The 13,348-nt window shown below is 35.2% G+C and overlaps 1 protein-coding gene across 1 annotated transcript; it reads right to left on the bottom strand.

The window, feature by feature from the left end:
• Positions 1-1,911: 1,911 nt before the first annotated feature.
• On the bottom strand, positions 1,912-12,146 carry LOC110643665 (beta-adaptin-like protein B). Its single transcript, XM_021796122.2, has 16 exons — positions 11,947-12,146; positions 11,399-11,494; positions 11,072-11,269; positions 10,198-10,311; positions 9,743-9,993; positions 9,032-9,167; positions 8,730-8,909; positions 8,504-8,596; positions 8,180-8,391; positions 8,026-8,089; positions 7,753-7,932; positions 5,692-5,784; positions 4,762-5,174; positions 3,706-3,895; positions 3,416-3,619; positions 1,912-2,601 (listed from the first exon to the last, which is right to left on the bottom strand). Exons 2-16 carry the CDS (start codon positions 11,483-11,485, stop codon positions 2,299-2,301), a joined length of 2,718 nt encoding a protein of 905 aa, XP_021651814.2. The 5' UTR covers positions 11,486-11,494; positions 11,947-12,146; the 3' UTR covers positions 1,912-2,298.
• Positions 12,147-13,348: the final 1,202 nt, after the last annotated feature.

A 13,348-nucleotide genomic window follows, 5' to 3' on the forward strand; every position in this document is an offset into this window, starting at 1 on the left:
TATTTATATTCATCACAGCATTTCCAGGTCTAACTTCAACGAAAATCTTTTTTTTCAGCAAAGAGATTAATATTACTCAAGAAATAGAATTACAACAATCCTTATCAAGAAGTACAGATAACTGAATAGGTGGATTCGAAACCCAATCAACAGAAATAGATCCTAATCTTGCACTTTTTGCTATCCAATTTGCACAGGCATTTGCACTTCCTGGGGCAAACGACAACTGAATAAAAGGATTGTTTTGCAGAATTAAATGAACATGTTGAGCAATAGCCTCAATCTGCCAAGGAATAGAAGCTTGAGGGCAAGAGAAACACTCAGCAAGAATTAGAGAATCAACTGTTGCACTAGTGTATCCTCGATTTATAGCAAAAACAAGAGCTGCTTTGAGCGCAAGACAGAGAGCTGGAGCAGATGCACCGATACAAGTTGAGAAGCATCCATCCAAAACCTTTCCTATTGCATTACGGACAATAACTCCAATACCTGTTAAACTGGATGCACAATCATATGAAGCATCAGTGCTAATTTTGAAACTTCCAATCTGCTGAGGGAGCCAGTTTCTGCAAACTTGATTTTCAGAAGGAGAAGGAATGGGCAAAGAATGCTGTTGTGGAAGGCCTAGATTATGCACTTCCTTAATATCATTCTTAGCCTTTCTACCAGTAAACAGAGGGTCTAGGCTGAGATGATTGAAAATAAAAGTATTCCTGGCCTTCCAAATATACCAGCAAATTAAAGCGGCCATTCTCAAAAAATTTTGATTGCTGTTCTGAGAAATAGAGTGAATAGCATTCCACCAGTCTTGAAAGGAGCCAAAGCCTTCTTCTCTTGGGCTGAAACCAAGTGGGGAGGCAAACCAAGTTGCTTTGGGATGATGGCAAAAGAACAAAAGGTGTTCCAGAGTTTCATCCAATTGATTGCAGAGAGGACATATTGGGGAAGACAAACACTTACGCTGGAAAAGATTCACTCTGGAAACTAGGGAATTTGAACTGGCTTGCCAAATAAAATTGCGAATCTTTGGGGGACTTCCGGAGACCATATACTACTCCAATGAAAATCTACTCATCTCAAATTCTATTCTCTTGTTCATGTGTAGATCATGCAAATTCTGACAGACATTACTATCATGTAGTCTTTTATTCTGTCCACAGAATCCTGATGCTAGGAATTTTTTTTTTTTTTCGTGCAGAAGTCATTGAGAACTATGACCAGTTATGTCTCATTTTGGGCAATTTTGATGAAGCTTCGGGGACTATTGATGCTTTTCCTATACAAGCAGGCACAGTGAAGGACAAAGTGAAGAACATGATGCGAACAAAAGATATGGAACACTGTCTTAGTAAGATACTTGTGGAGTAAGTGAGAATGGGACATAAAAATAAAATGGATAACAAAAATTAAAACCGGCAGCATAAATAGCAGCTGTATTGGCTATGAATGAAAGGTTTCGTTTTGACTTGACTGAAACTCATGTTAGAAACCGTCTGAAAACATGGAAGAAGCAGTGTGCAACAGTTAAAAGAACACCTTTGAATGGGATGAGACAAGAAAGATGGTCATCGCAAATGACCATGTGTGGGATCAATATATCAAGGTGATGCACATACCTAATTTTTTGGCTTTCAGTTCATGCAACTACGTGCATCATGAACATTTTACCATACTGACATGAAATAGTTTCTTTTTTTTTTTTTTATTAGCAGAGGAACCCAATGCAAGGCAAATTCAAGGCCGAGTTATCTATAACTTCGATGATCCTCTGAAATAATAGTAACAATACGTTTCTTTTAGCTGTAATCCTCTGTATCAGACCAACTTTGTATTGTCCATTTTGTCAAATTTGGCTTAGCAATGAATTCTCTTTAATTGAAAAAAAAGGATCAAAAAGGCAAAAATAAGCGGTTAAGAAAAAGCATCTCTCTGGATTTCAATGCATAACAATGTCCCCCAACCACTGAATCTATGATGAGAAAAATCATTGCGAATTCTTGCCATCATTGCTAAAAACTACTAAAAAAAAAAAAGTAGTTTACAAGCCAATAGAATACAAGTGCTTCAGTCACTGCCCCAAAAAAAAAAAAAATTAGTAACAATAAAATCATACAAGAATCTATGGTTCAGATTAATACAGATGTCATAAAAAGGAGGAAAAAAAAAAGTAAAAAAACTAATAAGGTCAGAATTATCAATCAAAACCTCACTACCCAAAGCAGATTTTACACACCAAAAATTGCCGAAATAAGATATGGAAAACAAAAATAATAAGCATGCCACAGGAAACATGATTAACTAATAACTAGTCAGGAGAGTCTCGACAGCTTCAAAGAACAGTGGTGCCATTTCGGGGTTTGGAGTCTTGATTGCGCACTTGACCCCTGGAGTTCCAACAGCTGTGGTGAGTTCAATCAGAAAGGGAATTCCACGAGGAATTTTAGTGGAGAAGTAGAACACATCTTGGTTGGCGTGCTTCCTCTTTGCAATAAAGAACATGTTCGATGCAGCCAGACGGTCTAAAGTAGCTTCTACACCGTTCACTACAATGCCTGGAAAGTCCTTTGAGACCTCATTTGAATCAGGAAGGGACCGCCATGTCTGTAGGGGCAACATCATGCAAAATCAGGTTTCAACACAACAACAAACAGCTTTGATCAAATGATATCTTCATTTGCATGGCCAACTCTGAATTTCTTTTACTCGGAGACAAATGATAAAAGTTTTCTGAATTCAAGTTCCTAACCCATACTAGAGTCGAACCCAAACAAGTATTTGCTTTGCCTAACAAATTATGAGTCTATTTAAGCCCAAATTCCCAAGAAAGGGAAAAACATCATGAGCAGGAAAGCACACAAACCTGTAGTCAAGATTGATGGATGCTTTTATACAACATAAAATAGGAAAGAAAGCTTTAAAAAATGCATCAGTGATTTATTAACCTATTAGCTATTATTGCACCAATTGTGTAAATCCAAATCCTACATGAGATGATTCATCGTCTTAAAAACTTCTAATTAGTACTCACAGCAGCTATGCAAAATCATGTTCCCCACCCCTTTTCTTTTCTTTTCTTTTCTTTCCCCCCTCATACAGTCTTCGAGACTGTTCTGTTAGCATAGTAGCTAGCATATGGAACACTGGGTTGCGTTTAAAATACCATAAAACTAATAATAAAAATAATCACAGATCTAGCACTTAAACATTAGGTGCACCATCTAGTGCACATGAAGTTCAAAATCAAAGGTGCAGACCTTTCCCGCACTAAGGTGAAGCACATCAACTGATGGGCTTCACAATCATCCCCAAATGTGCACTTTAATAGCACCAAAAATATCATCACAAATGCAGTGTTTTATCAACTTGGACACAAGATGCTCCAAGAAAAGAAGATAAAGCTTTTTCCTCCTTTTACCTCTAAGAAGCTTCCACGTTCCATCCTCCCATCCTCAGTGAAGAATACATGCAATGAAATTTTGTCATTAAAGTACAGTACTGGCTGTTGATTGTTTTTCACAGCAACTTGCAAAAGTGAGTTTGGAGGAGCAGTAGACATGTTCTGGAACAATACCATAGGCAGCAGAGTTGCTGCTGATGTCCCAGGTTGCAATTGTGGAACCTAACACGCAATAAGATGTCAATTCATACTAAATATGAGAGAAAGGTATAAAACTACTGGGTCAAAACAATGGAAGTTAAAACTACCTGCAAGGGTCCAGCAGCAGCAAGACCAAATGTATTCTTGTTAAATTGAATCATGAACCCATCAATAGGAATCTGTGAGTTGTTCTCAAACAATAAGCTATAAAAGATTTGACCATCTCTTCGAATTAGCTGCGCACTGATTTGTAAACCATGACCAGCTGATGCTGGTAGAATAACTGGCAAAGGCGGACTGCGACAAGTTAAAAGATCTGGTAAGTATCATTTTTAGGCAACCAATTGAGGGCTGCAAATTATGCAGGGTTCATTATTACATGAATGCATGATAAAATTACAATAGGCTTTGCAAACATTATGCACGCAAGTGATTCCATACAAGTGTCGCACGTATGGAATCAAATAATGGCCGTTACGTTACTTATTTACAGGTTTTAATGGAGGCTGTTATCCGTTAGGCCGTTATTTACGGGCCTATTTTGATTTGCAGAATAACAGCCTTTAAATAACGGTAATGGCCGTTAAATAACGATAACGACCGTTACCAATGTGACAGAATTTGTGAGCTGGTGGGGGGCAGTAATTACATGATTTTATCAGTCCAAAACAGTCCAAAAACCACCTAATTTCAGTCCAAAATAACAGAGAATAATTCAGAGTAATAATTCAGTCCAAACTCACTTTTTTACTTTCAAATAATGCTCCATTATCTAGTCTCCACCTTCATAACTCATTTTCTCTTACTTGAAAACAAAAAGACAGCAGCGAGCAGCCCCCTATTGAGTATTCTAAATTTGTTCTTCCAAATATGATAGATGATAACGTATTTATTTGATATATAAATGCTTAGCATATAGTTGTATATCTTAATTTTATTTATTTCTACCAATATCTACTCATTTTATGAACTTTGCAAATTTTTCAAAAAAATTTGCGTAGCGCCAGACCGTTACCGTTACGTTACGGCCTTTCCAGGCCCGTTTCCGTTACCTGCGATCGTGACCGCGATTGCGACTGTGACCGCGATTTAAAACCATGGTCGCATGTCCCCTGTCCCACAGATTTCAATAAGACAATCCACAGGTGTTCCAGCACACTTACCCGGCAGGAGTAGACACCTGGTCAACAGGGACAATAGCACTATTATCCAGGCCTATCAAGTCACCAAGTAAATCCGGCACAGGAGCTGCAGGCTGAGGAGAAGCCGGTGCAGGGGCAGGTTGCTTTGCTCCAGCATATGGAACATTACTTGAACTGGTTGGAGGCGATGCAGCACCATCTGCAGGATGAGCAGGTGATTCCGAATACCCTGTTTCACTCCCATCTGGATAGTCATCATCTTCAGTTCTTTGTGCTGTTGTCTTCACACGGGTTACAAATGATTCTGGGGGCTTATGATACACAGAGGACAACGTAGCAATGTTGGCAAGAAGCTCATCAAGGAGAGATGGATCAAGTTGGTTAGAATCATCACTGATAACAGGCTTCTCAGCCAGCACAACATCCTTAGCAGCCTGAAAGATTAAAATTCACAACTCAGACATACATGCTGGACAAAAATGTTAGTTGTTCCATATGCACACAGCATACATGTGTTTACACACAGAATTTCATAAAGTTTGAAGTTCCAGATGTAATAACAACTGCAGAATCTCAGAGGGATTCAGATTTCATTTGGTCCAAATACTGTATGCGGTTCAAAATCATCCAGAAGTTGTCCTTCCATTGGAGGGATGAAAATAGCAAGATTGACAACATGGAAACTAAAGCTAGCCCAAGCAAGCAGATTAAGGTACATGCAGCCAACTGGATGAACTTGTGAACATTTAGCATAATCACGAGTGCTCTGATAAAAAGCTATTACAATTATCTTCATCTCCATTCCCTTACCCCTAAAGGCCTCAACCCCAAAACAGAAGAAAAAAGATATTACAAATAAGGATCAGCACGACTTAAGCAAACAACTACACATGAACTGCATGTGAAAATGGATTGTAACACAGTACGAATGTCAAAAGTAAAACCACACACCTCAGGATCAGTAGAAAGCAGTCGCCAATATATGTATGCACGATCACGTAAATCAGGATTGTCTGTTTCCACAGTTGCATTATTCAAAACAACCTGTGAAATAAAATATCTCTACAATGAGAATTGACTTAAAGATGCCAAGTCAACAAATGTAACTAAAGCACCAACCGCTAAATCAAGAAGAGTAATTAAAAAATTGTACTTATGATGAGGAAAAATTATCAAAGTACTAAAAAAGTGATGCTAGACAATAAGACATTGCAACAGAGCTGAAACATCATGTTAGTTGCCTGCAGGTTGAAAAAGAAATTTCTATAGACAATACAATACAGTATCGCAACATCACAACTTAGACTTCATAACACTAAAATTTCATCAATCTATGTTTGAATATTTGATGAAACAAGAGACAAGAACTGCAAATCGCAACTTCTGCACTGTCCTTGCTTTTTGAACGAAAAATTTGCTTTTGTCTGCTTCAGAAAAGTTTGGCATTGTTGCCTGCAGAAAAGATTTTGTAAATGATATGTGCATATCTGCTTTAAATTTGTGAGTTACTTAGAATGGCAAATTATTAGTTTACAGCTCTTTACTAAAGCTGAATTTGAACCTTTAGCTCCAAGAGACAACTAGCTCAAAGTAAACAGACTAGATCAAGGCGTGACATAGAACTTTCTTTGGCTACCGAGAATCCAGATTTTCTCCTTCATCTTTTCTTTCTTATTAAACAATTTCTCCTTGAACAGAATTACAAAATTAAACAATTTTTTCCAATTAAATGACAGTATTTCTTCCAATAAAATGTTGTAGCCAAACCAAACCCTCTACAAAGTCACATGGATTCCCACTATGCAGCACGGAAACAGAAACGTGGACACGGGGAAACAGCATTTTCAAAAATATAAGAAACGGAAACGTGGGGAAAACGCATAAATATAAAAAATATAGGGGTATATATATAAAATCAATAATCTATTAAAAATTATAAAAATAATTATTTATTTTAAACTCCCACCTCCTGTATAATTATTAAAAAAAGTAGTATATTAAAGATATTAAAATTTGAGTTTACATCTCAATTAAAATCAATTCAAAAAATAATGTAAAGAGTACAAATAATAAGATAAAAATTACAATAAAAATTTTCAATTTAAAAGCCAGCCTCTCTCTCTCTCTCTCTCTCTCTCTCTCTCTCTCTCCTTAAAAGCTAGCATTTCTAGCATTTGTTTTCTGGCCATGTGCGACAAAACGTTAAAAGCCAGTCTCCCGTTCTTCTCATTCTCACGCTCTCTCTCTCTAATACTCTTCTTGTCCACCGATTATTAGCTTTTTATCATCTTTTTTGGTTCCATTCTATCAAACCCTAATCTCCCTCTCTCTTTCTCCTTAATTGCCTTTCAACTTTTTCAGATCTCACAACCTCCATTTCTAATTTGTCTTTTCAATCTAATCTCTTCTCTTCCAAGTGAGTCATTGTTTGAACTTTTGCCTAGTTAATCTAGGGTTTTCTTTCTTCTAATTCATCTTTCAATTCCTGTGCTTTTGCTTTGCCTTGATCTTTTTTATTACATTTTGTATTATTGAGTAATTAAAAGGGAAAAAAAAAAGATTTGGTTTGTTGATTTGGTAAATTTTGTTGGCCTGGTTGCTTGCTGATGGGAAATGAAACAGTAAAAGAGAGTTGGGTCCTCTTCTCCTCCTTTTTTTTTTGGAGAAATGCGTTTCTGAATGGGAAACGCGTTTCCATTTTTTTGGATTTTCAGGACGCAGCCCCGAAACGTTTCAAGGCCGTGTCCCACCGTTTCTGGGATGGAAACGTTTCCGACACTTGGAAACGCCAGTGATAGGCTTTTCCATGATTCATAGTATCCCCACATAAAAAGCTGAAAGCCTTTACCATATATTGGCCCATAAGCCCAAATATCATGAAGTTCTATTATCTCGGATGATGTACCAACTAGAGGGGTTCAAAGTCTAAGAAGCCACAAGGTCAAAGTAGAGGAAGAAGTAAACCAGATCATAACTTCCTAAAGTACGATCATTTAGGTATAAAATAAAAACCTGAATCATCTGCTGAGGGCCTTCAGTTGGCTTTTTCAGAAAGAGTTTGACAGTTGCAGTCAACAGTTGCAGCTGAACTTGTGCAGGCTCTTCAGGGAAACTTTCCAAGAAGCTTTCCAGGAGCTCATCAGCATTGTCAATTCTTTCCGCATATTCCCCAATTATCCAGATCATAGAAGCCTTAAGAGAGGAGAAGAAAAGATAGGAAAGCATAAAATATAAGCTAGAATCATAATCTATAATAGAAAAAAAAATGAAGAAAAACACAATTACCTTAGCTTCTGGCTCATCTAAAGTATCTAAGCTCTCACAAAGTGTTGCAATAATTGATTCATAACTGAAAAGGAAGAGGATATACAAAATTAAGTTTAGAAGGAAATCAGACTTTCACATAATAACTATTGGGAGCACTTAAACTATAACTCACGTGTTAGGGTATCTTCTAAATATATCTTTGATAACTATAATAGCCTCTTGAACCACATAATTTACTTTAATTTTAATCAGCTCTAGCAGGACACTAATGCAGCGTTCAGCTGCTCTCTCCAGCTTGATGGCACAGCGGCCAATTGCGCGAACAGCCTTTCTGACAAAATCCACATCTACTTCTGTCGCATACTCTTTGAACTCCAACAGAACCTGCGAAAGTCATCAAGACTTGAATTAAAAGTTAACCCTTGGACGAAAAAGACAAATTATGCATGCACCAGGTCATCCCCACAAAAAGAGAGGAAAAGGAAAAAGAGCATACTTGGTCTATATTTCGGTCTGAGGCCAGTTTTATCATGATTTCTAGTTTCTCCATCTTCACATAAATTGGATCATTGTACTTGCAGAAAAACACCTGGAAATAGAAAAAAAAGTTTTTGGAGCAGGATCTCCTTGATAAAAACATGATCGAATGCGAAGTATGAGTGGGAATTTTACACATCTGAATTTATATATTTCATCCAGTGGACAGGACTATGTCCATTTACCTTAATTTCATGTGCAAGGATTGTAGGCCGTCTCTGTACAATTAGGTTGATGTTTCGCAATGCAACATATTGTATCTCAGGTTCTGCAGAAAGTAATGTCACAAGAGGAGGAGCCATCTTCTTGCAAAGATTTCGAACAACATCAGTGCTGGTGATAAGTTCCATTTGTTGGAGGATCATCTATAAAGGTGAAAACGAGGAAAACAAAGAACTGATTAAATTTAGACAAGTTGAATACTATCAAAGTTAACAACATCTAAGTAATGCAGCAGAACAGCAACAAAACAATGAATGCAGGTCACCTTAACAGCTGAAAGTACAACTGCACAATTAGCATGTTGTAGTCTTGGAGTAACTCGCTCCACTATATTTTCAGCCTCACGAGCATCAGCTGCCTTGTATCTAGAAAGAGCATCCAATATAAAAACTTGGCCCCACCTGAAAAAGGTAAAACATGAACAAATTAGACATAAACCAAATCAAGCAGCAACAAATTGCAAGAGGTTCAAGGAAATTGAGTTAATGCTTAAAAAAAAAATCTCGTGGCTGGTAATATAATTCAAAGCATAGAATCACTCAATTACCAGTGAAATTGTGTCATGTATGCTTCATAACAAGGTACTAACACACACAAGTATGCACACTAAGCACTAAATAAAAATACAACACAAGGTCAAGAGGGACAAAGAACAGAATGTACACAGTAGTACAAGGATGTTCAACCCAACAAAAAGCATTCAATTAGTTTTGAGACAAAAATGCAACAAGAGAGGAAAAGGAGATAGGGGCTGAGAAGAAAGCAAAAACATGCACATAATACACACTTCACACACAGCCATTATGTACATATGACCAGATTCTGAATATCTTGCTTTAGCTTCCTCCATATTTATTCAGCAAGCTCAAATACAAAAGCAACAAGCATCAAAAATCAGTTCCGCATAGATGATGGGTCTCTACACATCCAACCAAGAAAAGTTTGGCTACATGACTTCATAATATAGTTAACGTACTCTGTGCACTCATTTAGAGCAGTAAGCAGCTTGGAGAGTGTGTGACTAGTGATCTCAAAGATGGGTCTGCTACTATTCTCTTGAATCTCTGCAAGGGCTGCCACAGCATTTGCTACAACCATTGGATTATTGTCAGATATCAAATCCTTGAGAGATTCCAGAAAACCCCTATCTTCAACTAACTCAGCATTTATGTCAAAAAGTTTGGCCACACAAATGGCTGCTGTCTTGCGAACATAAGGATCATCATCCTGTTAAAACACATGCAAAATGCTGGATAAGAGAAGGTACACGGGAGGCACCAGATAGGAGAATCAAATTCTTCTTTTTTTTTTTTCCATCGACACAAAGTAAGAAAAGCTGCATTATCCAACGATAGCAACCTACTAAACTAGAATACTAAATTCCAACAGATGGGAATGAACAAAAATTTATATCAATTCTTAGAACCCAACCTTTAGACACCTCTGAAGAGGATCGCATAAGTACTCTGTAATTTTGTCAACACGAATGCAACCCATTGTCCGTACAGCCAAAGCTCGAATCAGAGGATTTGGATCTTGTGAATCCTGCATAAATGAAAATAAAAAGTAAGTTCTTTAAAGGTGACAGAAGCATGTGATACCACTGTTGAACACATGACGGAAAACAACATAAAGGGAGAGAGAGAGAGAGAGAGAGAGAGAGAGAGAGAGAGAGAGAGAGAGTAGGGCAACTCCCTTTTGCAGAAAATTTTAAATTTAGTCTTAGAGTCCTTTATAGCAGACACAAAGTCAATCCAGATGACATGAATACCTATACTTGGAAGCTCTTCTCGGCCATGATGAAAACAGTACCGAGCGTATGAGAAAATTTTGCAGAACAACAATTCTTTATTGAACTAACAATTTGTACCAGATGCAAAAGGTTATGATAAAGAAACCATCAACAGCACCAGGATGCCTTAAGAGGCTCTACAATTGATTTGGAAAATTGAAGTTTAAAACATAAATAAAATCTTGTTCATGGTAGCATAAATGTCATTTAAAGAACGTATAGGAACAAGAAGCAATTAATGCATGAAACCACATTTTTCTCTGCAAACCATTCAGTATTTTTTCAACCATAAAGAAAATCTTTGAAATAAAGGTTAAGAAAGCTATCAAATAATTAAAAAAAAAGTTTCAATCAATATGAAAGCCATAACAACTATATATACCAAAAGATTGATTCAGAAAGATATAAAATAGATAAAATGAAATGTCAACTAATTTCAAAGCCATGGTATATATGTTAGAAATAAGACTATATAAATCTGTATGCGATTAGAGGTTTTGCTGTAGTTCTTACCTTCACAAATGTATTTACAGCAAGTATTGCTAGATCAGGCTGGCTCTTAGCATAGTTTATAAGATATAAATAAACCAGCTTTTTAAGCTCCAAATTTTCCGTTTGCATGCAATTCACTACATCAGTGAAAAGCGAAGACACATCCTTCCCAACAGTCATTGCAGCAATCACCTTCTTAACAGCATCTTTTCTCTTATCCTGCACAACAAGTTATTCATGAGGCAGCTTCACATGGATTTATAATCAGAACCCTACAAGCTATCAATCCTGTACACCTTCGAATGAAATATAAGTTGTATTTGAGTAGAGAGCGAGAGGAAAACAGACCTTGTACTGAGAATTGAGTTCTTCCTTGAGTTCAGGAATTTCACCCTTCTTGGTGGTCGAGAAGTACTTCGAATCGTGGCCACTCATGGCTAGGCTCTGAACCATACGCAGAGAAAAAGAGATTTGATTCCGGTTACTTTAAAAACAGTTCCTTATCATGAACAAAAGCACGCACATCTTCCTTGATGCAAAACAATAAAAAAAAATAAGAAGAATAACAATCAGAGATTAGATGCCACTCGGGAGGATCAGTTAACCGATCCATAAGATCTGTACTCAGGTCTTCTGTTTCCTCTATAATAATAAAGATTCAGAATTCCTGAGAAACTCAAATACCGTATCAAAACAATCACATATTTATGTAGTTTAGCTGAGCAAAAGCGAACTCAAATTGAACTAGATCACAACATTCGTCAATAAATTCACAAAACCTAGCATAAGTTCAAGCGTATCGTTCCACAAACATGATCCAGTTCGATCAAATCACGAGAAACCCCTAGATCTAATCTAATGCAAGTTGAAAAATGGTAAGAGGACAGTCCACTTACGAATCAGTGAATGAAATAGAGGCGTCAGGCAGCGGTCGACGACGACAGCCGCGGAGTCACAATGGTGGTTGTTTCAGGCAGCGGAGAAGGAGTGAATTGAGAGCTGGAATCCTTGTAGATCTAAATGAAAAATCTCAGGAAATGAAGAAAAGTATGAGAACCAAGTCGAGTCGAACCGTCGTAGAGTTTAGAGAAAAAAAAAAAAAGAAAAAGAAAAATTGACCAAACGCTAACATAATAAAATAATGGCAATTTCGATCACAATTTTTTTTTATGAAGTAAAATTTATTTTACTGATAATTATTTTTAAATAAATTAATTGAAGCTAATTAAAATAAAATAATTAACAGAAAAATATAATAAATTAAAATAAAATAATTATAAAATATATTTAAAATAATATTAATATATATATATATAAACATTTTTAATGCATACGTGCATAATGTTTATTATTATGGCAATTTTTTTCAATATTTTTTCTAGTATGCAAACACTCTCTAGTTAAAACAATATAGAAATAATGTTATTATTATGATATTAAAAAACTATATTTTCTAAATAAAAGTATATTATTATTATTACTACTATTATTATATTTTATTAAATTATAATTTAAATTGTGCAAAGTTATATTTGTAAATGGTTCAATTTAATAAAAGTATTTTGCAATAACTAAGTTTAATTCCTAATTGATTGAGAGCAGCTATATCGATTTTTTTTATTCAATTTTGTTTGAAATTAAAATCTTTATTAATATTTAAAATTATAAATTTTTTATATTATTTTTTTTGTCATTTTAAGCCTTTCTTTTTAATCTTTTCATTTTTTTATTATTAATTTATATATTTGGAGCGGTGTGAAAATTTTAAGTGAGATCAAGAAAAATTATTTTACTCAATTCAAATAAAAAAATATTATACTCAATTCAAATAAAAGAAAATATTATATAATATACTATTTAATGAGAGAGGAAAAAAATAATTCATTCAAAAATTTGATATCTAAGTAAAAGAATAAAGTAAAAATTAAATAAAAATAATTTCACAAAATAATAAATTCTTACAATAATTGTAATTTATAATTATTCTTAAAGAAAATTTATTTTTTTGTAAGTGTTGTATAATCGTTTCATTATCAATATTGTAAAAAAAAAATTCTTAATAATCAAAGATTCATTAAATAATAAAAATTAAAAAACAACGAAACAAATTGATAAAGGATGAAATATAATATAATAGAATAAAATTTAAAAAAAAAAAAAGAGATGAAAAGAAAGATAAGATTCTCATAAATATGAGAATGAGAAAGGGGCGAAAATTTGACATTAGATAAAATAATTAAGTATTTCTTGAAATAATTAAGAAGATATATATTTTTTTATTTTAGTTGATTTAAAATT

This window comes from Hevea brasiliensis, chromosome 16 (genome assembly GCF_030052815.1).
Source record: "Hevea brasiliensis isolate MT/VB/25A 57/8 chromosome 16, ASM3005281v1, whole genome shotgun sequence".
Taxonomy (NCBI): Eukaryota; Viridiplantae; Streptophyta; class Magnoliopsida; order Malpighiales; family Euphorbiaceae; genus Hevea; species Hevea brasiliensis.